Source organism: Electrona antarctica (assembly GCF_951216825.1).
Source record: "Electrona antarctica genome assembly, chromosome: 4".
Classification (NCBI taxonomy): domain Eukaryota; kingdom Metazoa; phylum Chordata; class Actinopteri; order Myctophiformes; family Myctophidae; genus Electrona; species Electrona antarctica.
Genome location: NC_136809.1, coordinates 51,175,769 through 51,199,602, shown reverse-complemented (window position 1 = coordinate 51,199,602; position 23,834 = coordinate 51,175,769). Strand labels below are relative to the sequence as shown.

The window sequence follows — 23,834 nt, the reverse complement described above, 5'->3', positions numbered from 1 at the left end:
GTGCACAGTTTGGCATGGATCGGGCCAATGGTGCCAGAGATTAGCTGATAACGGACGGACGGAAGGACGGACGGACGGACGGACGGAAGGACACACACACACACACACACACACACACACACACACACACACACACACGGACGGAGTGCAAAACATACTCTCTCCCCATGCCTTCGGCCTGGTGGAGACAATAAAGCAAATCCCACTCTCAGATTACACAGCAACCAGAAATACTGAATTACTGGATGGTGATTTGTCCAAACAGCTTTGTGGGAATACAAAATGCAGAATGCATTTCCCCAGCAGTGGACAAGTCCACTGACACCAGTGATAATGGTCAGTTGGTGGTGTTTGTGAGGTATTATGATGAGGGTATGAGGCAAAGGGGGAGTTTATTGAGTATTAATTTAGTGTTTGAGTGGTGCAACCACTATAGACAGCTATGTGTGTGTCCCTCCCTGTGTCCGAGCACGGAAATAGCGTTTTTCAGTTCCAAGTATTTTGTAGCTGCAGATATCATGATATATCGTTGATGAAATTTCATACAATATATCGATATATCGCAATATATCGAATATCGTGATATTATCGTTATCGAGGGCCTAATATCGCGATATATATCGTATCGTGAGGTACCCATATCGTCCCACCCCTAATTAGCAGTACTGATGTCAGTATCTTGTCACTATCAAGGTGAGTATTATGTCTGTATCATTCATGGCATTATCATGTCAGTATCATGGTCAGTACTATCATGGTCAATATCATGGCCAGTGTCATATCAGTACCATGGTTAGTCATGGTCAGTATTGTTAGTATAGTCAGTAATCATCATCAGTATCATCATCGGTATCATATCAGTATCATGGGTCTGACATGAAACAAGGGGTAGGATATGCATGCACATCCCCACAGTTTCTTTAAACAGTGCTGGACCCAAAAATAATCAAGTGAAGAAAAAGAGAATGTCCACACAGTCACACGATAGGCTGCTTGCGTCTTTTTTAATTGTAGGCTATTTATTTATTTGTATTATTAATTCAACCAAACAACAACTTATCGTTATCGCCCATGTGCTTCAACAAGTTGACATTCAGTCACAGTGCTGTGAGAGCTCGGGCCCTGATGTGACATCACATCTTAAATCTGAGGCTTTTTTTGTATACTATTTAAATAGTCTTGTGAGTCTTGCTATTTGTCCCAAAGTGACTATAATACATTGCTGCTATTTGTTTCAAAAAAGCTTTATACCCAGCATTTAACATCTTTATAACGATGCAATGTAACATAGCTCTGTTTACAAAATGCCTGTACCCCCTCCAACTGTATTTACTGTACTTTCCACATTTTCAACTGCTTTTATTATATTTTGACACTTGCTTTGGCAATGTAAACGTATGTTTTCTCATGCCAATAAAGCTCCTTTGAAATGGAATTGACATCCATATACAATTCCACTTATAATGTAACAGGCTTTTTACCTCTCCCCCTCTCCCCCCTGTTTTCTAAATTATAATAATCAACACAATAGCACAAAGCTTTTTAATTTGAATTGGTTGTGGGGGGGCGGTAAGGGACCTGGATATTGTATAGGGGGCACTGGACCAAAAAAAACAAAGGAAACTGTGCCTTAACACTAGGATGTCTGAAAAAAATGCACTACTAATATCATGACGGCTAACGGTCAGGCTGACCGGTGTTTTTCGTGCTATTTGATTGGCCATTGTCTCCCCCACTGTCTAATGATCTTCACACCTCTCTCTGCACCCGTTGACGGCTTGCCATTGTCTTCTAAATGTTACATTCCAACGAATTCAAGGCAGCAGTTTCAACTAGACAGGACAACTCAAAGTTATTTTTTATTTCAGTTTACCAAACTATAATTATAGTGACGGTGTGAGCGCTATATTGAATACCCTTGCGCAGCAAACACTGTCCGACTTTGTATTGAGCCAATACAATAGGCTACCACACGTTATTGCCAGAGTAGGCACATTGCTCAGACGAAATACGACATTAGTTATATATTGTCATTTTATATAGAGGGGGAAACATCGATGTAATTAATATATATTTGATTGATTGTGCCAAAAAAAGGAAAGAGCTGTGCGTGCGTGCGTGCGTGCAAATCAGAAAAGTTTAGGCTACAGACAAAGGAGTTGGGAGTTTGGGAGCGGCTAGCCTTCTATATAATGCTGCGCACATATTAGCCTATATATATTTTAAAAATACCCAGCATAATTTTTGGGAAGGCTAAGCCTGGCCTAGCCTTACATACCCGCCGCCTATGATCGATGTAATTTATATATATTTGATTTATTGTGCCAGCAGAAAGGTCCGTAGCAGCAGCACGGTTTATATATACACCATAGGATAGATCAAGTCATGTGACGCATCACCGCCACAAATAGTGCTACAGCGTTATCTAAAATGCACTTCCGCATACCTCACCGTCAGTTACTTGGATATTTTCTCCCTCTCCACGAGAGAGGGAGAGAGCCGTGAAAAAAAGAGAGCCGTGATGCGTGGAAATCAGTTCCACTGGTCGCGTGCAGAAAAGTTTACAAAGAAGGACGGACAGAACTGTTCTTCTGACTGACAAAACATTTAGAAGTTCGGGACGTCTATCGGGTTGGACTGATTTCAAACACTGTCATTTTTATTTGGCATCGCGCTGATTCGCGCTGATGTACAACTTTGTATTGAGACAATAAAGACATTTCAGGCCTACATGGTAATATTCGTTCAAAAACTATAGCCTACGGTACAAAATAAATGTAGGATGTACCATTTATTCATATTATACACAAGTCATTTCATTGAAAACAGCCTTTGACTAGGAAAGAGGTCCACAGCTCAGGGTATATTGAAAACGGCCTGGGAAAAAAAAAATCGCATCGGCAAACACACCATATTTCACCATATTTTTGATGCGCTGATATATGAAATGAATATGCGCGACATAGTCACAATGCTATAAACTTTATTATTCCAACATAATTATGCTAAAGATGGCGTGTATAGTCAACATGTATTTATATCTATTGAGCTATGCGCTTGGTGGAAACAATACCACACACCATATTTATTTTTCCGTTTCGAGAAATAAAGTCAGACATCGTTATTTCTGCAAACCGCATATAACAAATATAACATCTAAAACAACATTTAGTTTATGTAAGTTTGTAATGTAAGTTTGCCTACATGTGGAAGTAGTTGGAATGCAAATGACACATTAGCTTGAACAATGCCCGTCTCCAGCCGGGAGGAAGGTGTGAACAGCACTGCTTGTGGGGGAGAAAGGGTGAGGGCTCTAAGAGCGGTCCCACGGACCGAAAAAGAGCAGACATTTTAGTAGAATTATGTCTAAAATCATATTTCCAAAACGTTTCAGATGAAAAAAAAAACAGAGATGGTTTGAATCGAATTTAGAAAAAGTCATGCAAGGGGAACTTTCTCAGGACTTCATGGGCAAAGAAAATCCACTTCAAAATTTCAAAATCGGTCAGCCTGACCGCTCCGACGCGCTAGTGTTAACAAAGCATCTGATAACATCTCAACTGCTGAACTGATCACACAACCGACACACCTGCTCACCTGATTCAATCTCACCTGCTAATAATTCCTCCCCCTGCTCACCTGCTGCCAATCGATCTTCCATCTGATAGCTCTTACCTCACTCACCTGTCACTAATCCATCTGATATAACAACTCTTACCTCACTCACCTGTCACTAATCCATCTGATATAACAACTCTTACTTCACTCACCTGTCACTAATCCATTTGATAACAACTCTTCCCCCGCTCAGCTGTCACCAATCCATCTGATAATAACTCTTCCTCACCTGTTGCCAATCTAGAAAAAGTGCCCTTCTGGGGACAGGTCTCCACCAGGAGGATAGGACTGTGTGAGATGCTTGGCAAAATGTTTAGGAGTTTTTTTGTTTTAGTTTTTTGCAACAATTTTCTTCATTTTGTTGAGGAAATGCAGAGCCACTCATAGCATCTCTGAGGATAGAATTCTGGATGAGCAGGACATATGCAGCATTTGGAACGAAAACGGGCCACTCCTGAAAACTTTGTAAGGCAATCTTAGCCAATCTGTGTAGAATCTGAGAAATCCATGAAATCCAAATCTGACTACAGAGATCATGTGGACCGATTTGCGTGAGATTTGGATGAAATCTGTGCGACTAAGCAATGTGTTTTGCAGAAATCGGCCTCATGGTGGCGCTATAACCTCCAACCGATGTGGAGGGATGCAGGGACAATGTTTTTCCATGGCCTCTAGGGAGTGCGCATACATAACTTGTATACAGATCGATGCAGTTATAGCTAAAAACAGGAATTGGCTTGTTATAGCGCCACCGTGAGGCTGATTTGGGGAAAAAAATTGTGGCATGTCGTCCTCGGCCCTAGTGGAAATGTGCATGTATAATTTCACGGAAATTGCACACTGTGTTTGTGATTTGTGGCATTTTGTTCGAAACGGACCAATCGTGTGAGCTTTGGAAGCCAATCTTAGCCAATCAGGATGGAAGATGGGAAATGGTGCCGCTCCGTGTTGATCACATGACTATGGAGATAGTGTATACCGAATTGTGTGATGTATGGATAAAATGTGTACGAGTAATCTACATAAATGTGTTTTGCCTAAATCGGCATCATGGTGGCGCTATAACAGGCTGTTGAGGAATATTTGGGGCAGAGGTTCGTCGTTGGCATCCAGGGAGTGTGTGTGCAAAGTTTGGCATGGATCGGGCCAACAGTGCCGGAGATTAGCTGATAACGGACGGACGGAAGGAAGGACGGACGGACGGACGGACGGACACACACACACACACACGGACGGAGTGCAAAACATACTCTCTCCCCATGCCTTCGGCCTGGTGGAGACAATGAGGCACCACAGGAAATCAAAACTCATAGCCTCATAAACATTTCAACCCCTTCAGTCTGGACAACTCACCTATTGATTGAAAAGGTTGATTGATGGCTATGGCATGACAATAGTTTTGGTAGACTAGATCTGCTTTTATGTCTCCCTGCTGCATACAGTACGTGTGCATATTCTTTGGTCAGGAGGAGTAACATAATCCACCCAAAGACCCATACAGTAAAAGCAGATCTATGGAAGTGGAGCTGGAGAGGGCCTGGCTGAATAAAACAGTAATGGCAGATCTATGGAAGTGGAGCTGGAGCGGGCCTGGCTGAATAAAACAGTAATGGCAGATCTATGGAAGTGGAGCTGGAGAGGGCCTGGCTGAATAAAACAGTAAAAGCAGATCTATGGAAGTGGAGCTGGAGAGGGCCTGGCTGAATAAAACAGTAAAAGCAGATCTATGGAAGTGGAGCTGGAGAGGGCCTGGCTGAATAAAACAGTAATAGCAGATCTAAGCAGGTTGAGCTATAGGGAGGAGGCCGGTTGAGCATGGCAACAGAAAGCAGCCTGATGGCGAGTCAACTGGGGCAGACTCGGCAGAGTACTACACCACATGCTGTACTTGACATTAAGGCGTGTGAAGGATCAGCTAGGTAGTCAATTAACTCTTAGCCTGCCGCCATTAATTAATCCCTCGATTGCGTATTGCCATGGTTTAATCACGCGTGACACTTACTTTGAAGAGCCAAATATCCGTATCGCATTTTACTATGAAACCATTCCGTGTGTGTTGACGAAGCTGGTGCTCGTTCTCTCGGTCGGTGGTGGAAAAAGTGGACCGCGAGTATCACAGCGCCTGCTACAGGCCGTTGAAAACGCTTTTCTGGGACAAAGCGTCCTCTGCAATGTCGCTTCTGTGAGATAAAGCCGTCTGAAAACAGAGCCGGCAATGTTAGTGGATGCGCGCGCATTTTCAAAATGGCCGCGCCCATTGTGTCAGAAGCATAACAAAGCTAACGGACGGTAGATTTCGATACGATCGTATTAAAACATGCATTAATGAATACATCGCTGTTAAAACGGCTTTTCCGTTTGTGGCAGGCTACAAGATTCTACGTGTTAATATTCCTATGTTCCTGGCGGGTAAACGATTAAATCGTTAATTAAACATGTGAATGATGGATTAATAGTAAAGTTAAATGTGTAATCGTGACGGCTTCTAACAGCGGGAAGTCTGGTCTCTCACCTCTCAAACAGCAGCTCAATGAGGGAGCTGGTGGAGGTGAAGGCCTTGTAGGTCGAGAGGAAGACCCGTGTGAAGTCAGCTTCCCGGTGCTCCGGGTCCAGCAGGTGGGTGATCAGGCGCTCCAGGGTGCCGGCCTTCAGTCTGCGCACCTTCACCGCGTGATACTGGCGGAAGCCGGAGACCGGGGGGGGCTCCTCGGACGTCTCCATGACCGGCTGGGCGAGTTCCCTGCACAGGGTGATGCCAAACACAGCTCCATCCTCATCCACCTCCTCCCCCCATTCCTGCCTTGGATCCTATAAAAGGAGGAAGAGAAGAGAAGAAAATTATGGCTGGGGAAGAGTGTTGGAACCGAGGTTGTCCGGACAGACAATGTCTGAATACGTTTTGGAATAGAGAGTATGCACATGCATCACTTTTCCACTGGGACATAGACGTGTGCACTGCCCTCGTGATTCAATTTGATTGCGATTCACCAGGTAACGATTAGATTCTACGATGCATCGCAATTCGCGATGCATCACACTTTTCTACAAGCAGTCAGGGCCTGGGCTGTGGCTCAGCGGTCCAGGCACCTTGGCTGGTAATCCAGTCTGGCAGTGTGCCGCGGGTTCGACACCCGATCCCGACGGCCTTTACTGCAGGTTAACCCCCCATCTCTCTCCCCATTTCCTGTCAGCATACTGTCTATCCCTCCATAAAAAAAAATATCAAATAAAAGACGAAAGCCACAAAAAAACATTAACAATAGTCATATATACCAAACAACATATTTTATTTTAATTTATATTATATAATATTCTATACATACATATGCACATACTTCGATTATCGACTATGTCACGTTGCTGCATCGATGCAGAATTGTGTACGAACGAATGGCGATGCATTGCTGAATCGATTATTTGTTTTACACCACTACCGGGTCCGGGACATGACCCCCCCCCCCCCCCCCCCCCCCCACAAAAATCTTACTATTTTGAATGTCAATCCCATTTTCTACCCGGAGCCAACCTATAGGCTAGGCAAAATGGGCTGTAAAAAAATGGATTGATTATTGATTGGCTAGTCCCAGTACATCCCATAGGCTACAGGAGGGACAGGAGCATTATAATTGGCTAGCCTGGCAAGATGCTGTATTCATTTTCCATTATCGTAGTGAAAACCGTAGAGATTAGCTGTGGAAACGAACGCATGCACGCACACACACTCACACACCTTTCAGAGATAAACGTTCATTACAAACCTTGCAATGACAATCTGAAGGTGACGTGATAACTCAGATCTCCAACAATACTTCACCACCAAAAGTAACATGACACCAAAGTGGGGCCACAGCTGAATTCTAAAACTTAATTTATACTCCATTCACCAACCCTTTTATCTAATGTCCCTCAGTTTATCATAATTATGTTCATTTATTTGACAGGTTATGAAAAACCTTAAACAATAACCAGAAAGGCTACATAATTTATATATAGCCTACATTTGAGTCATTTTATCACATTCACAGCCTGACATGTTTGAGTCAGACACTGTCCAAATGTGAAAATAATTTACCCAAGTAAAAGTCAGACTCAATGTAGATTATATTACTTTTTAACTCAAAGTGCGGCCACTGACTGATGAAGAGATTAGACTCAGCTGATAGCTGTGTGATGATGACAGCATGTTTGGCAGTCTTTGAATGCTCAGTGAGTCAAATAAACGGTAGCCTAACAACCGCAATATTTTGCTAACAATGTTTTAGATCACACTGTGATGATACATTTAAATCACTGTCTGACTCAAGTCATGAAATCATGTTGATCCAAAAATACGACGTGAGGCAATACAGGACACTGCAGCCTACTGGAAAGGTTCAATTTTAAAGACGTTTCTCCCAAAAAACTAAATACTAAATGAAAACAGCATTGCTACTATAGCGTTATGCAACATGCACCATAGGCGCTTTAATGTCAGATATGACAGAGTAGACCTATCCTATCCTACATTGAATTAATCTGAACACTGCACAGATGATGAACACGCGCAAATTAAAGTTAGCAAGTTTTCCTGTAGAGAAGTTCCATACATTCTATATTTATTATATATATCATACGAAGCAAACAAAAACACATGTTTAATTATAACCTACCATTGATATTTGCCATTTCCCCATAGGTCTACTGTAGATTTGGGAAAGCTGCGCAAAGGTCCACTGTTTTTCCCCAAAGGGACCCGATCGAGTGGCTAGTGGCCGTTCGTTCGGAAGGATTTCTATTGTATGGGATCAGGCTGTCGATGTGCGTTAAGTGACAGTCCGTCCACGTTCAACGTGCATTCATTCACGTTAAAGCGACAGAACGTGCGATTAACATTAGCCAGCGCGAGCTCGAACGTCGAAAAAGAACTGAAGCCCAATGAATGAATAAGTCCTTTAGAAAAAGGTTCAACTTTTCCGCAGCAGTTTCGTTGAGACTGAGCGACACCCGAGGTCGTGTGGCTCACATGCAGGCTGCTTGTGCTTGTCAAAAAGGTGTGGGCGGTCGGACGGCAACTGGACGTCATACAACAGTGGTATCTCAACCAGTGGTCCTTGAGGGGGTTCCAGGTGGTCCCCATGGAGCTATATGAAGGAGAGTTGGTAACCAAATGGACCCTTAGGCTATAGATCTTTATCATGCTTTTATCTCTTCCAGATTAGATTACTGCAATGCACTTTATTCAGGTATCAGTAAACAGAACATTCACAGACTACAACTGATACAAAATGCAGCTGCTAGACTACTGACGCGCACAAAGAGAAGTGAGCACATTACACCTGTCCTTGCGGCTCTTCATTGGTTACCTGTAAGTTTTAGAATAGATTTTAAGATTTTTGTCTCCACCAGGCCGAAGGCATGGGGAGAGAGTATGTTTTGCACTCCGTCCGTCCGTCCGTGTGTGTGTCCGTGTGTCCGTCCGTCCGTGTGTCCGTCCGTCTGTGAACAGCTAATCTCCGGCACCGTTAACCCGGTCGATGCCAAATTGTGCACACACACTCCCTGGATGCCAACGATGAACCTCTGCCCCAAAATTTCCAGAACGGCCTGTTATAGCGCCACCAGGAGGCCGCTTTGTGCAAAACAAGTTTTTGGACAGTACACCTACAGATTTTGTCCAAACATCAAGCAAATTAGTACACAGTCTCTCTAGAGCCATTCAACGAAACGGGTCTTTCAGATTTCTCAGACTCCATCCTGATTGGCTAAGATTGGCTTCCAAAGTTCGCAAGAGTGCTCAGTTTCAAACAAAATGCTGCAAATCATGAACACATCATGTGATTTCCGTGAAATTGCGCACGTACATTCCCACTAGGCCGAGGAAGAAATGCCACGTGAACATTTTCAACTCAGCCTCATGGTGGCGCTATAACCGGCCAAAAAGTGTTTTTACCTCCAACTGCACGGATTTGTGGATAACCTTTTTTGCCAACTCCCTAGAGGCCAAGGAAAAACCTTTGCCTGGAATTTTTCACATCTGCTCTTTATAGCGCCACCAGGAGGCCGACATATGTAAAACACATTGTCTAATATTACTCCTTCAGATGTTATCCAAATTTCACGCAAATCGGTACACATGCTCTCCATAGTCATGTGATCAAGACGGGTTTCTTTGATTTCTCATAATCCACCTTCATTGCCTACGATTGGCTTCTAAACTTTTCAGGAGTAGCCCGCTTTGTACCCGTTTTGTACAAATCGCCGCAACTACTCAACGCAGCGTCCGATTGCGGTGAAACTGTGCATGCATATTCCCACTAGGCTGAGGAAGAAATGCCACTTGACAGTTTTCAAATCAGCCTCATGGTGGCGCTACAACAGGCCAAGCTGTGTCTCTCACACACACACACACACACACACACACACACACACACACACACACACACACACACACACACACACACACACACACACACACACACACACACACACACACACACACACACACACACACACACACACACACACACACACACACACACACACACACACACACACACACACACACACACACACATTATATTACTCCTAAACACACACACTCCTATCCTCCTGGTGGAGACCTGTGCCCAGAAGGGCACTTTTTCTAGTATTACTTGTTTTTAAAGCTCTAAATGGTCTGGCACCTGCTTACATCCGAAATCTTTTAACTCCCTACAAGCCTGGCCGCTGCCTGAGATCATCCAGGTTAACCCTATTAAAGGGTGGAACTCACTGCCTGAGGATCTCAGGCTGGCAAACTCAGTATCCTCTTTTAAATCGCGGTTAAAAACTCACCTTTATTGCACAGCCTTTTTATGAATGTTTTAAATTGTGTTTATTATTTTATTTTGTTTTATTCTTATTGTATTATTTTACTGCTATTATTATCTGTAAAGCACTTTGTAAACTTGTTTTTTGAAAGGTGCTATATAAATAAAGTTATTATATTATTATTATTATAACTCCTGAGTTATAAATGCATTTGAAATTAAATTAATTGAAATTAATTGAAATTAAATTAAAAAAATAAAACCAAATTGAAATTGAATAATTAAACGAAAATGGACCCGTACGGGTCCATTTGGTTTCATTTTACGCTCTCACAAGTTAAATAATTGTTAATCATCTGCATTACTTAATTCACAAGAAGTCTACACAATTAGAGAATGTAGAAGAATTGTTATTTCGATCAACGTTTGGCAACAGCATGGAATTGTGGACAAAACCTTATCCAATGACAGCAAAATATTCTTTAGTTTTGGGTCTGACTCTGAGAGGCAAATGTCATCAAATGGTGGTCCATGGCTCAAATGCTAAATAAATAATGGGCCTTGATATGAAAAGGGTTGAAAAGGGTTTTTTAGCCACATGTTTCACAAGAATACCGGAGAACTCGCCAGTTTTCCACCTCGCCGCGAAAAGGATGTGGTGACTGACCATGCATTTAGTAATGTAGGTGAACTGAATGACCTGGTGACCTATGATGACCATTCATGTAGTCATTTACTGACAAGTTGGAGGTCAAGAAATAAAAAATTAAAAAAAGGGAGTCAATCTCAGGAAGGGGAAGTGCACTGGATTGTCTGGTTGAGTCATTATTATTGGTTGAGAAACAGTGGCATGAATACACATGGGATGCATAGCAAGTGTTACAAAAGCTCTAATCTTAGCCCATATATCCCACCGAACACAACAGTGGTCCCCAGGTTAATTCTAAGTCAGGGTGGTGGTCCCTCGTTCACAATAAGTTGAAAACACCTGATCTACTTGCTATATCAGCATAATCAAATACAATTTCTATTTTCTTTATATGGTTATCTTTGTTTCGAATAAATGGTTTTACATTCAGCATAATGCATCAACAACCCCATCATGACAAATTCCTTATGCAAACATATAGGCTACCTGCCAATTCAGATTTCTCTTCAGTATAGTAATTTATACTAACATAAAATACAATATGCCATCCATACTTTCAGTCTCTCAAAAACAATCACTGGGAACTATTATTTTTCCCTTCCTGGGAACTTATAGAGACAAATTCACAGTCTCCCTTCCCAAGAGATTGTTCTCCACTAATTCACAAAAACAGATGCCTGATCCACAAATAGCTATATGCATCGGACTGCCGTTTTGTATCGCACTTGGCATTGGCTATGAAAAGTCTACTTTTCACTGTAGATATTCATAACATTCAAGGTTAGAAAGATCTCTCTATAGCAGTCTGGACAGTTGAGTCACAAATAACCGTAGTGTAGGCCAGGGGTGGGCAACTTTGACGATGGAGAGGGCCACTATAGTTCCACACTCACTCCAGAGGGCCACTATAGTTCCACACTCACTCCAGAGGGCCACTATAGTTCCACACTCACTCCAGAGGGCATAGTTCCACACTCACTCCAGAGGGCCACTATTCCACACCAGAGGGCCACTATAGTTCCACACCCACTCCAGAGGGCCACTATGGTTCCACAATCACTCCAGAGGGCCACTATAGTTCCACAATCACTCCAGAGGGCCACTATAGTTACACACTCACTCCAGAGGGCCACTATAGTTCCACACTCACTCCAGAGGGCCACTATAGTTCCACACTCACTCCAGAGGGCCACTATAGTTCCACACTCACTCCAGAGGGCCACTATAGTTCCACACTCACTCCAGAGGGTCACATTGCATATTACTGTCGTAGCAAAAATATTTTTGCTATATTTGAATTGAAATCCTGAATGTTTTGAACTGGAATCCTGAAAAGTGAGCATTTTATTTCATTTCAAATGCATTTAGTTATAGTTATGTTAACTGTATGAACTAAATACAAATACAGTGGACATAAAAACATTTTAATACTAGTAAAATCAATAATATATCAGTATTCTGACATTAACCTGCGGACCGCATTAAGTGATGGTGGGGGGCCGCATGTGGCCCCCAGGCCACCAGTTGCCCATGCATGGTGTACTGTAGGTAGGCCATAGCAGAAAAGTTCACATTATGTTTAAAAGTTCCACAGTTAGGTTATTTGGCTGAAACAAAGAACTGCACTAGATTGGAAGAGAAAAGGTGCTGCCACAGATTTCCGTACAGATCATCAATTCCAAAGACCTGCCACTAGTACACCAAGGACATACTGCGGCTCTTACCATGTTGCACCTGCACCCACTTCCTTCAGAGAAGTCAGGGCAGTTTATTTCTTCTTTTCAACATGAATATCCATGATGTCTAGGGAGTAGTGGGTCCATGTTAACACATTGAGAGCCCACGCAAAACTGCCCAAAAATCACTTTCACCTAGAAAATCCATTCACATTTTTTATAATTCAGCTGACTATGGAGACACATGGTGGAACTTTTTACTTTGAAATGTTTTATAGTTTCTGAGTTATTTAATTTAAACGCCAAATGCATTCTCAATGGCGAAAACACAAACTTTGGCACCACGTATTAAAAAAATATATATATTACTCCTCCAGATTCTGTCCAAAAATCTCACAAATCATTACACAGTATCTCTATGGTCATGTGCTCAAGTCGGATCTGTCCGATATTTCATATTCCATCCTAATTGGCTATAATTGGCTTTCACAAGTTTGCAAGATTGCCCCCTTTTGAACAAAAGCCTCAAATCATGAACGCAGCATGCAATTTACGTGAAATCTTTCACACATTTTCTTACTAGGCTGAGGAACCCTTTTCACATTGGCCTGTTATAGCGCCACCAACAGGTTGATTTTTGCAAAACACATTTTTGGAACAAAATGCCTCAAATCATCCAATTGCCATTAAAGGCGTATGAAGAAATGGCACCCTTTTCACATTGGCCTATTATAGTGCCACCAGGCACAAAAAAAACATGTTTATATTACTCCTAAACATTTTGCCAAACATCTCACACAGTCCTATTCTCCTGGTGGAGACTTTTTCTAGTTTTAATTCATTTCAATCAGTTTTTCTGTTGAATGTCTTGACCTTGAATGTCTTGACCTCCAACTACATGGACGGTCATCATAGGTCACTCAGTTCACGGTTTCTCAACTAGTGGAAAGAAAACTAGAAAAAGTGCCCCTTCCACCAGGGCAGACGGTTGTGGCCTCCTGGTGGCGCTATAATAGGCCAATGTGAAAAAGGTGGACGTAGAATACGCACATCGACAGGCTGGGTGCTGGGCTAAAGAAACTTCAGTAGATATTGGATGGAGCCCACACACCACAGGTACAAGAAAGACGTTCTTTATTGACAATTCTGACCAGAATTCTACCTGTGGTGTGTGGGGCGGGCTCCATCCAATATCTACAATGTGAAAAGGGTGCCATTTGTTCTTATGCCTTTGATGGCAATTGGATGATTTGAGGCATTTTGTAACAAAAATGTGTTTTGCAAAAATCCACCTGTTGGTGGCGCTATAACAGGCCAATGTGAAAAGGGTGGGATATATTCCTCAGCCTAGTAGGAAAGTGCGTGAAAGATTTCGCATAAATTGCACGCTGCGTTCATGATTTGAGGCTTTTTGTTCAAAACGAGCCAGTCCTGCAAACTTTGAAAGCCAATGTTAGCCAATTAGGATGGAATATGAAATATCGGACAGCTCCGTCTTGAGCACATGACTATAGAGCGTCGCAGTCCCGCCCCCTACCATGGACCAGGAAACGCCGCGGACAAAGCCAACTCGAGTCGTGACAACTCATGACAACACAAACAATATTTTGGACCAAACAAATAATTACAAAGAAGAAAAACAACAAAAAAAGTGTTGTAACCTGCCGTTTTTTTTTCTTTCTAATGATTTGTCACGACTCGAGTTGGCTTTGTCCGCGGCGTAAACGTCTTTAAATAAATACTTTCTGAAATGTCTATGAGGAAAATGAACGGAGAATCATTTCCTGGTCCATGGTAGGGGGCGCGACTGCGACGCTCTATAGAGATACTGTGTAAAGATTTGCGGGATTTTCGGTCTGGAGGCGTCTGGAGGCGTAATAGCAAAAACTGTGTTTTACAAAAGTCGGCCTCCTGGTGGTGCTATAACAGGCCGTTCTGGAAAATTTGGGGCAGAGGTTCATCGTTGGCATCTAGGGAGTGTGTGTGCAAAGTTTGGCATGGATCGGGCCAACGGTGCCGGAGATTAGCTGGCAACGGACGGACACACACACGGACAGACACACGGACGGACGGAGTGCAAAAAATACTCTCTCCCCATGCCTTCGGTCTGGTGGAGACAATTAGAAAACAAAAACAAATCCTACATTACAAAATGCATGGTCAGGGACCACATGCAATACCTCCACGGACCACCTTGTTGAAAAAAACGTAAGCATGTTTAGTGTTATTCTGATCATCATCAGGCTTCTTTTTCTCGTTAGGCATAGCACACATTACTAGCAATAACAAGGAGACTGGAAAAACTGTCTACTAATGAGTTCACAACCTCTCCACCGGAAATTCCAAACCCATCCATCCAACAAGAGGATGAAAGGAACACTGAGAGCTTAATTAGTGTTCATTTGATAAATGAATGGGTGATGAGGTGACAGGTCAACACAACAAGCACGTAGTGTGCATAGCATACAATACATGCACAAGCATACTGTAGGCACACACATCATCCATCTTTAGAATTAACTTGTAATTCCATTCAAACTATTCATTTCAGACCTTATATATATATAGCCATATTTGAAATGACACCATTTATCGGGATAAAACAGCACTCCGGGAATGACAGACCACTTCCTTTTTTTTGCAAGTTCCACAAATAGCTCTTCATGCTGTTTTGAGTGAAACTGTAGAGCTGAATGGAAACATTTGGCAATCACAGGTAATAAGCTAGCATCTGACGTCAAACCAGCATCGTTCACCATGGTAGCCATTATGCTGTACAGTACACTAATGCCTAATTTATACTTTGTCATACCAAAAAGTGTCACTTTCTAAAAATAACAATCTTTCAACTAAGAATAGGCATCCCTTACGATGAAGTATACATTCGCATTAAATAGACTAGTCATTCTAAATAGACAGTACACTGTCAAGTCCAGTGTAAATGTGTTCATTTGTAACTCAGGGAGTGTACAAATGCCCATTTGGTAACATTTGTACACTCGCAGAGTTAAATGAATGCTCAGGACTTTACAGTGCATCTACTGCATGCCAGCTGTGAAATGGTCCAAAGTAAATTACTGCTCCCTGACTGTGAAAGCCTGTAACAAATCAGTTCTACGTTAAGAGGAAGCAACAAGCAAAGTCCATGCTATTGTTCACATGATCTCATGTTTTCAAGCAGCTGTACTGTCTGTCAATGATGAGAACAGGTGTCACCACTCCAGTGTTCATTATGGAATGAAACTCTTCAGGTTCCTTACCAGTTAAACAGCATACTTTCCTTGCTAAAAGTATTTATAAGGCTTATGAAGGAAGAGAAGTGGTCACGTGACTGGGCTGCGCCATGACACTTTCATGGACACTTTCATAGGAGCCAAACTCACACCGGAAGTGCAATGAATACATGGCAGTGAATGGAGCCAGCTGGACCAGCTCATAACAAACAAATGAGACCTTTGTCATATAATCGGTTCAGGAATATAAAAGAATACATATCACAGGTTGTTTTCTAATCACTTACTTTTCGACGTGCACAGAGTGCACAGTATATAATTTTATCTGAGGATCTAAACAGCAGCAGGTATCGTTTCTGGCTCCGAAGTATCGCGAGATTTGGCTGCCAGGCAGAAAACTGTGGGAAGTCTCGCGATGGTACGTTCAGAAAGGTACTTTGTGCTCTTTAGATACCATAACTCTATAAAAATTACACAGTGTACACATCGAAAAGCAACACAGCAGACAATAATGTGTTACATGTCTTCTGTTATTTTCCAGAAGTGATTACTTTACAAAAGGCCTCAGTCATTCATAAATAATGTTTGTTCATGAGCTGGTCACTGAGCACTCATTGACTCCAGTGCATTCTGCCAAACTTCCGGGGAGTTTGGCTCCCATGAAAGTGTCCATGAAAGTGTCATGGCGCAGCCCAGTCACGTGGCCACTTCTCTTCCTTCTCAAAGCTTCCTTGGGTAGAACAGGAAATGTACAGTACACAGCGGGTAGCTTTTTAAGATCACTCTCTGGTTCAATGGGATTACATTGCTGAGACGGTATCAAGGAACTCTACTAAGCATTATGTTATACTTTAGCTATTGAAAAATAGCAGATCTACAAGCTCATAGTGCGCCACTCGGTGGCGCGCTATGAGCTTGTAGGTCTGCTATTTTTGAAAGATCGTGAAAATGCGGTAAATCATGAGAGTACTTTATCCACCACTGTAAATAACATACATGACACATATTGACGTCTCCTCTCTCTCCAGTCTCTCCCAGTACAGTGATGAGAACATGATGGACGCGTACAACCTGGCCATCTGTTTCGGCCCCACTAGTGACTTACCTCAGATTGTCCATCATCAGTGTCCAGCGACTGGAAGCTCCTCAGCCGGACGCCTGGCTCGATGTCCGTGTGGATATCCAGTGAATGACCCCTCCTCAACAGCAGCCTCTTCACCTTCCCCACTTTGGACCTCAGACCGGTGGACCTCATGTCCACCACTGCAGAATGAAGAACGAAGATGGCTTGGTGTCACACTACAGAGGTCCTCCTGTGTCCGAGTTCCACCATAGCTTCTGGCATCTGTGCGACGGGGACGGAACATTAGAATTAGAAAAGTAACTCGCCTTCATGCACCCACGGAACTATTTTGTTATAATGAACATAATAAAGAATAGTTCAATATTCAAAGAGAAGTGTTCTGATCCATAGCATACTGAAAGCTATCGTCTCCAATTCTTTCTCATGTTTCTATGAGAAAAACAATCCTCGAGAAGCTGAGACAGTAGTAGTCATACAGATTACAGTACATTAACATTTGTCAAATATAAGAAAATCATGATACAACTGACCAACAATGACGGTTTTGACACATAGTCAGAACACATCTTTAGCAATAATTCTGGTTTTACAAGCATGATGACCCCAATTACAAATGAAGAAAATTAACCCAATTCAAAGAAAAGACAACTCTTCATAACATAGGGCATATTAAAAAGTATTCCCGACTCTACCAACAAGTCAATTCTGTCAGATTGTGCCATACATTTCAGACTACTGCATAAAACAGACCTATAGATAATCACAGTATGGATAAACTGTTGGATCAAACAAATTGTGCCTTCTTTAAAAACTATCACCAGACCACGAAAGTATAACCCTTACAAAATGTGCTAAATATATTGATTTTGAACAATGTGGCAATTTCATCAAACACAACATAAAAACATGATGTGGTAAAATCTAAGAATAGCTGTACAATATGCCTAATCCTGGAACATGTTAGCCGACATGAGCAGATGGGCCCACTGACCCAAAGGAAACTGACATACAATACAATATTTAAAAAAAATCCTTCATCCCAAATGCCATTAAGGCACTAAATGATACCATGTCTCGCTAGATATGTTGTTTTTCAATGTATTTGCCACTGTTGTCCTGCACTTTTTTGCCATGGAAAAATAATTGTGTAAGTGTTGTTGCTGTTGTAACAGTTTGTTTTTTACTGTTGATGAGACCGAAGACAAATTTACACACATGGACAATAAATGAAACTAACTAACATATCCTATAGCCACAATCCAAAGCAGAGGACCATTATTGACTGTCCCAATCATAAACTCACTCTATAGTTCGACATTTTGGACACTCAAAATACCTTTTGATTTTTTTTTAAAGAGACCCACTTAACTGTTCTCTTCTCCAGTGTCTTCTCTTGTAAAACATCCTTAAAAAGCATACTCCATATTAAGAGAAATTATTCAAAAAAAGCAAGCAGTGATACTGATACAGTATAGGCTATGCGTCACACACAGGATAGACTGAGAACGAGGACTGTCTGAGTCGGTGGTGTGATGACATGACCCGTGTGTGAGTTTGTGTGGTGGATGGAATGCCCTCCTGCCACATTGCTTCTATTGTCTGACATTCTAATATGGCCCACTTGATTATTACTTAGGCAGGCCTGCATTTCTGTCAGATCCGATCCTTCCACGTCAGTACTCCTTATCAAAACGCTGCCCTCTTTCTTTTCCTCTCCAAATAACGCCATGTGTCAGTAGGCTCGATTTGTCTTTTATAGTTTTAATCTTGTCAATACAATCTTTGATGTTCTGCTCGACTCTCATCTGTCATGGACTATACAAAATACAAATGCTTTTAGTTTTCATCAAGTCTACTCTACAGATGAGATGACACTAACTTATTGCCAATGTGTGGTGTTATGTGGGGTTAATGTACCTAGCATGTCTTACCTGCAGGTAGGCTGTATACGTAGGGCTGAAAATGAGCAACTACGGAAAAACCTAGAATACTACTAGGCGCTTTATTTCGTCTGGTTATCGACAACGCGACCATCTTTTTGACGTTTGGTCACATCGCAGACAGCAGCCTGCCGACATGTATACAAGCGCGACTGTTTGTTTGAAACTCGGTGTCAGGAAGCACAATAGAAGACAGATGCATCACATGACGTGTCTGATTGATTTAGGCCTACTCCTCGGTGCCATTTGTGCCCCAGGTCATAATACAGTATATATCTTTTAAAAAAATAACAAGAACGGGGGAAAAACTATCCAAAAAGCTTATCTTATACTATTAAAGCTGTTCTACCATAGAAGAAATATATGTGTACCTCAGAGTGAAATCCATGGATTTGAGTAGACAGTAGAGGCATGTTAAATGCCATGTTGTCCCTCATCATGTTTATTCAGCTGCAGTTACACTAATCAAATTCAAACAAAATCTAAATTTCGAATTCTTATAGTTCTATAGGCTTCTAACCAAATTATATTAATTGTGATAAATGTATTTTATTAATGCTTAAAATCTGAGACAAATCCACCTGTAAATGTCCCCCCGACTATTTATCTAGCCAGAAGAAGTAACCTGTGAGTGTTTAATGTTATATTATACTGTATCCTATGAAAGGGTGTTTTGGTATACATTTTAAATACAATTTTTTTCTTATTTAACTCTGCAGGTGTTAAAGGGGGTTTAAAACACTTCTGGAATCATTGTAATGTCTATGTTGAAGGAAGTCCAGTTGATCAAGCAGAAAGTATTTATTTGACACGCATTAGACATACAGCAAAGGCTGCAAAGCAGGTTTTAGGCAGCAATCGAACAGAGTATCCACTTGATATCGTAGGAGACCCCGCACATCCTAAAATCTGTCCCTTATTATACTTTCCGTTTAGGTATCTGGTCCAATTAAACAACGTCATCAGATGGATTACAAATTATTCTCCTGATAGCTGTGTTGGCAACAAACTCCTTGTTTGTCCAAAATGTTCTTTCCTTCGCCTATCTAAATGGTGCATTTATATAGCGCCTTTATCCAAGGCGCTTGTGCATCAATTCACCCATTCACACACACATTCATACACCGATGGCGGAGGAAACCATGCAAGGCACCAGCCAGCACATCAGGAGCAATTAGGGGTTCAGTGTCTTGCTCAAGGACACTTCCACACTAACTCTGGGGGAGCCCGGGTTCGAACTGGCAACCTTGTGGTCCCCATCCAGCCACTCTACCCGTAAGCCACCGCCGCCCCTATCTCCTTCAAAACATCTGGTGTGGCCCCAGTTGGAAATCATGTACTGAGCTATATTTATGTACTTTTACTGTTTTGCCACTAGATCTACACACTCAGGCTTTTGTGTGTGTGCAACACAGGCCGTTTTAAGTTGCTTGATTCGATATTTAGATATGCCTACAGTATTTTTTTTTAGTATTTTATTGGATTTTCTTTTTCAGACACAAACACAACACCAGTAACAACAATACAGAACAAACCCACGAAGAAAAATAAAATAAAAAAGGGTTTGACACAAATCGACAGTCACATTACAAACAAAAAACAAAAAACAGTATTTGATATTAATTTGATAAGACACGCCCTCCTCCAATCTATCTATAAATGTCATAAAACACTTACCACCTATGACATGTTCGCAAAAATGTGTGTATGAAAGCCTGGTGATGCGAGGTGTATCATAATAGCCATCACTTGCTGCTGGCATATGTTTTGTAACGAGGGCCGTGCATCTCCCACAAAGACCATGGATGAAGAAGAGTTCACATGACATGACACCTACCTGACTTGAGGAAAAACAAGCTGAAACAACATTTTACTTGAATGAGAAAGAGTTAACTCAGTCTTAGACTTAGCGCAACACAGGCCCTATGATATGATTCAATATTATCTTACCATAGAAAGCTGATAAATAAGCCCAATTTGTTGCATTAATTACTGACTGTGTCATATTGTAATAGCAGAATCTGGTAACCCATGTGCTTATGCTGACTTGACATCTGTCAGGGCAAGCCTCCTAACAGCATTGTCAGTGTCACCAAAGAATAAAGGTAATTGTCACACACAATACATCACACTAATGATCGCATTACATTTACAATGGATAGGTTTCAATCAGGGACAATGCAAGTAACTTGTCCCTCCCAATATGCATGGTCTATTGGGGGTTGGCTGCATATGAGTAAATCACAACAGGATTCTTTTTGGTTTCACCATGATGCAAAGTGTTAATTATCAACAGTGAAAAAGAAGAAGAGGAGAATTGTTGAGGCAACAATGAAACATGCGGCAGAGAACATTTCTGTTGTGAAAACAAACCCACTTAAATATACATGTAACCATCATCAAAGGCACGTGGCTGTGTAGGCTACAGGTACCTGTTAATAAAACACTCAAACAAATAGCCACAGTAGCAAAATAATTAACCTTATAAATGGATTGGATATACTCCACTAAAGTAAAAGAGTAAATGCACTTGTAATTTCCACCACTGGTTCCTTTTGTGTGTTTTTTTGGTGACAAATAGATCAGGTGAAGTGAAAGAAGTGGCAGTCGCTGTACCATTTAAAAGATTGTGTCAGATATTGGAATTCTGACAGACAAGCAAGTCTAGCAAGTGTCATCAGTAAATTACATAGCTGTCATAGCTGCGTCATAACGTCACTCCCCCCCACCCCAGTACAGCATGTCCTACAACCACATACAAGGCACATTAGTAACCAAGAGGTCAAGAACAAACATTTAAAGTCATTCTATCAGTGGGCTGTCCATTTAGCTCCCACAGATAAGCTAAGTAAGTACTTTCTCCTTTCTAACAAACAGGCCACAACAGGTGGACAGGTTTGTAACCTGGTGTGATGAACATCACTTACAAGTTAATGTAAGGAAAACCCAGGAGATTGTAGTGGATCCCAGGTCTATAGGTGACCACACCACGATCACCATACATGGTCATGACATCAAACAGGTCACCTCCTATAAATATCTAGGAGTGCACATGGCTTGTGATATAAGCTGGCACTCCCATGTGACAAGTATGTGTGCAAAAGTACACCAACGCCTTCACTTTCTCCGTAGGCTCAGACTTTTTGGTGTAAGTAGAAACATAATGCTGATCTTCTACAGAGCTAGTATAGAGTCTATTCTAAGGTATGGTATCACCAGTTGGTTTGGAAACCTAACTGTGAAATACAAATCTGAGATCCTTAGATTAGCCAAAATGGCAGGGAAGATCATGGGTATGTCTACACCTCCGATCACCCCCCAGGTCATTTTTGAGCAGGCCACCATTGGACAGGTTAAGAAGATTGTGTCTGACCCCTCCCATGTACTATACCCTGAATATCGGCTAATGCCATCAGGTAGGAGGTACGAGGTCCATGCGTGCAAATATAATAGGTACAAGCATTCCTTTGTCCCTCTGTCAATCACACTCCTTAACAGAGTCCTTGCAGAGAGCAGACAGGGTAGGGGTCAAAGGTTATGAGGTGATGTTCTTCTTCTTTTGCACTAGGTATGTTGGTGTGTGTTTTCTTTTCTTTTTAATGTTGTACGGGTCACCGTGTGCCTTTGTTGTCTTGTATTGTGTATTGTTTTGTATTGTACTGTATTGTTTTGTATCTGTATGCTGCAGGACGGGTCCTTGGGGTCCAAGACAAATTTCTCCCTTGGGAGACAAAATAAAGAAACCTTGAACCTTGAACCTTGAAGCATGACGACAGCTTGTCTAAATATCAACTATAGTCTTTTAGTTTCACTGCACCCGGGAAGAATTAAACTGGCACCAAACAAGAAAGGAAAACTGGCAGAAAAAGACTTGCTTGCCGCATAAACTATTAAGGAAAACACCTTAGGCAGAGAAATAAGAATTTATTTTCTTTGCACCTCATGGTATCATAGCAGTAGCACCACAAAGCCTTAAGAACAAGGCTTCAGACATCCCAAAACAACCTGGTCAGGCTACTGCTTGGCCTGCAACACATCTACCCCTGCTGATTATGCTACGGTGGTGGGATGGCTAGTATAGAGGACAGAGTATAGCAACTTGCAATGGGCCTGGTCTAAGACAGGGGTTCTCAACGTTTTTGGCCGGGGACCCCCGGAAATGCTTTGGCAATGTCTCGGGACCCCCGCCCCGCCCCCTCCCGACCCCCAATATAAATTGACTGCTACAATAACCTTAAACCATTTTGGGCGGGAACCCCTTTTGATGTTTTAAGCATTGTTATAATTTAGCTATTGAAAAATAGCAGATCTACAAGCTCATAGCGCGCCACCGAGTGGCGCGCTATGAACTTGTAGGTCTGCTATTTTTGAAAAATGAATTCTTTTTTTTTTTTTATCTTTTTTTTTTTTTTTTTGAAAATATTTTGGGGACCCCCCAAAATAATTTGGCGACCCCCCGAGGGGTCGCGACCCACGGGTTGAGAACCCCTGGTCTAAGATACACAACAGACACCACAGAGACACCCATGTGTATGTACTGTACCTGTCAAACTACTTCAACAATGTTAAAGACGCATACAAGCACAACACCAGAGGGAGCTCCACCAGCACAGATTTGGCTCAAACAAGGGCTTAAAACTACTGCTGTGCCACCAAAATGTGGAATTCCCTACCAACAGTCATAACAAAGTGTGACTCCTTACTCTCCTTTAAAACCGCTCTAAAAAGAGACTTTTGGCTGCAATTCATATAACTGACCCCCATAAAAAGTGCATACTTTTCCCTTTGATTACTACTTGTTTTATATGATGTTGTTCCATATAAATGTCTATCTTTAAATGTTTCG

The 23,834-nt window shown here is 41.8% G+C and overlaps 1 protein-coding gene across 4 annotated transcripts in view; it reads right to left on the bottom strand.

Moving 5' to 3' along the window:
• The window catches only part of LOC306922418 (ral guanine nucleotide dissociation stimulator-like 1), a 40,775-nt gene extending 21,564 nt beyond the window's left edge, over positions 1–19,211 (bottom strand). For 2 of the 4 annotated variants that reach the window (XR_013789921.1, XM_079500011.1), the window contains exons 1-3: positions 18,980–19,211; positions 17,070–17,309; positions 6,131–6,426 (exon numbers count right to left, since the gene is read on the bottom strand). Coding sequence is in view for 3 of the 4 variants with exons in the window: in XM_079500011.1 (XP_079356137.1) it covers positions 6,131–6,426; positions 17,070–17,219 (446 nt within the window). In the remaining variant the exon portion in view is untranslated. Of the gene's footprint in view, positions 1–6,130; positions 6,427–8,267; positions 8,314–17,069; positions 17,310–18,417; positions 18,454–18,979 lie in introns of those variants that run through there. The other 2 variants (XM_079500012.1, XM_079500013.1) reach the window with 2 other exon arrangements.
• Between the last annotated feature and the right edge of the window lie 4,623 nt (positions 19,212–23,834).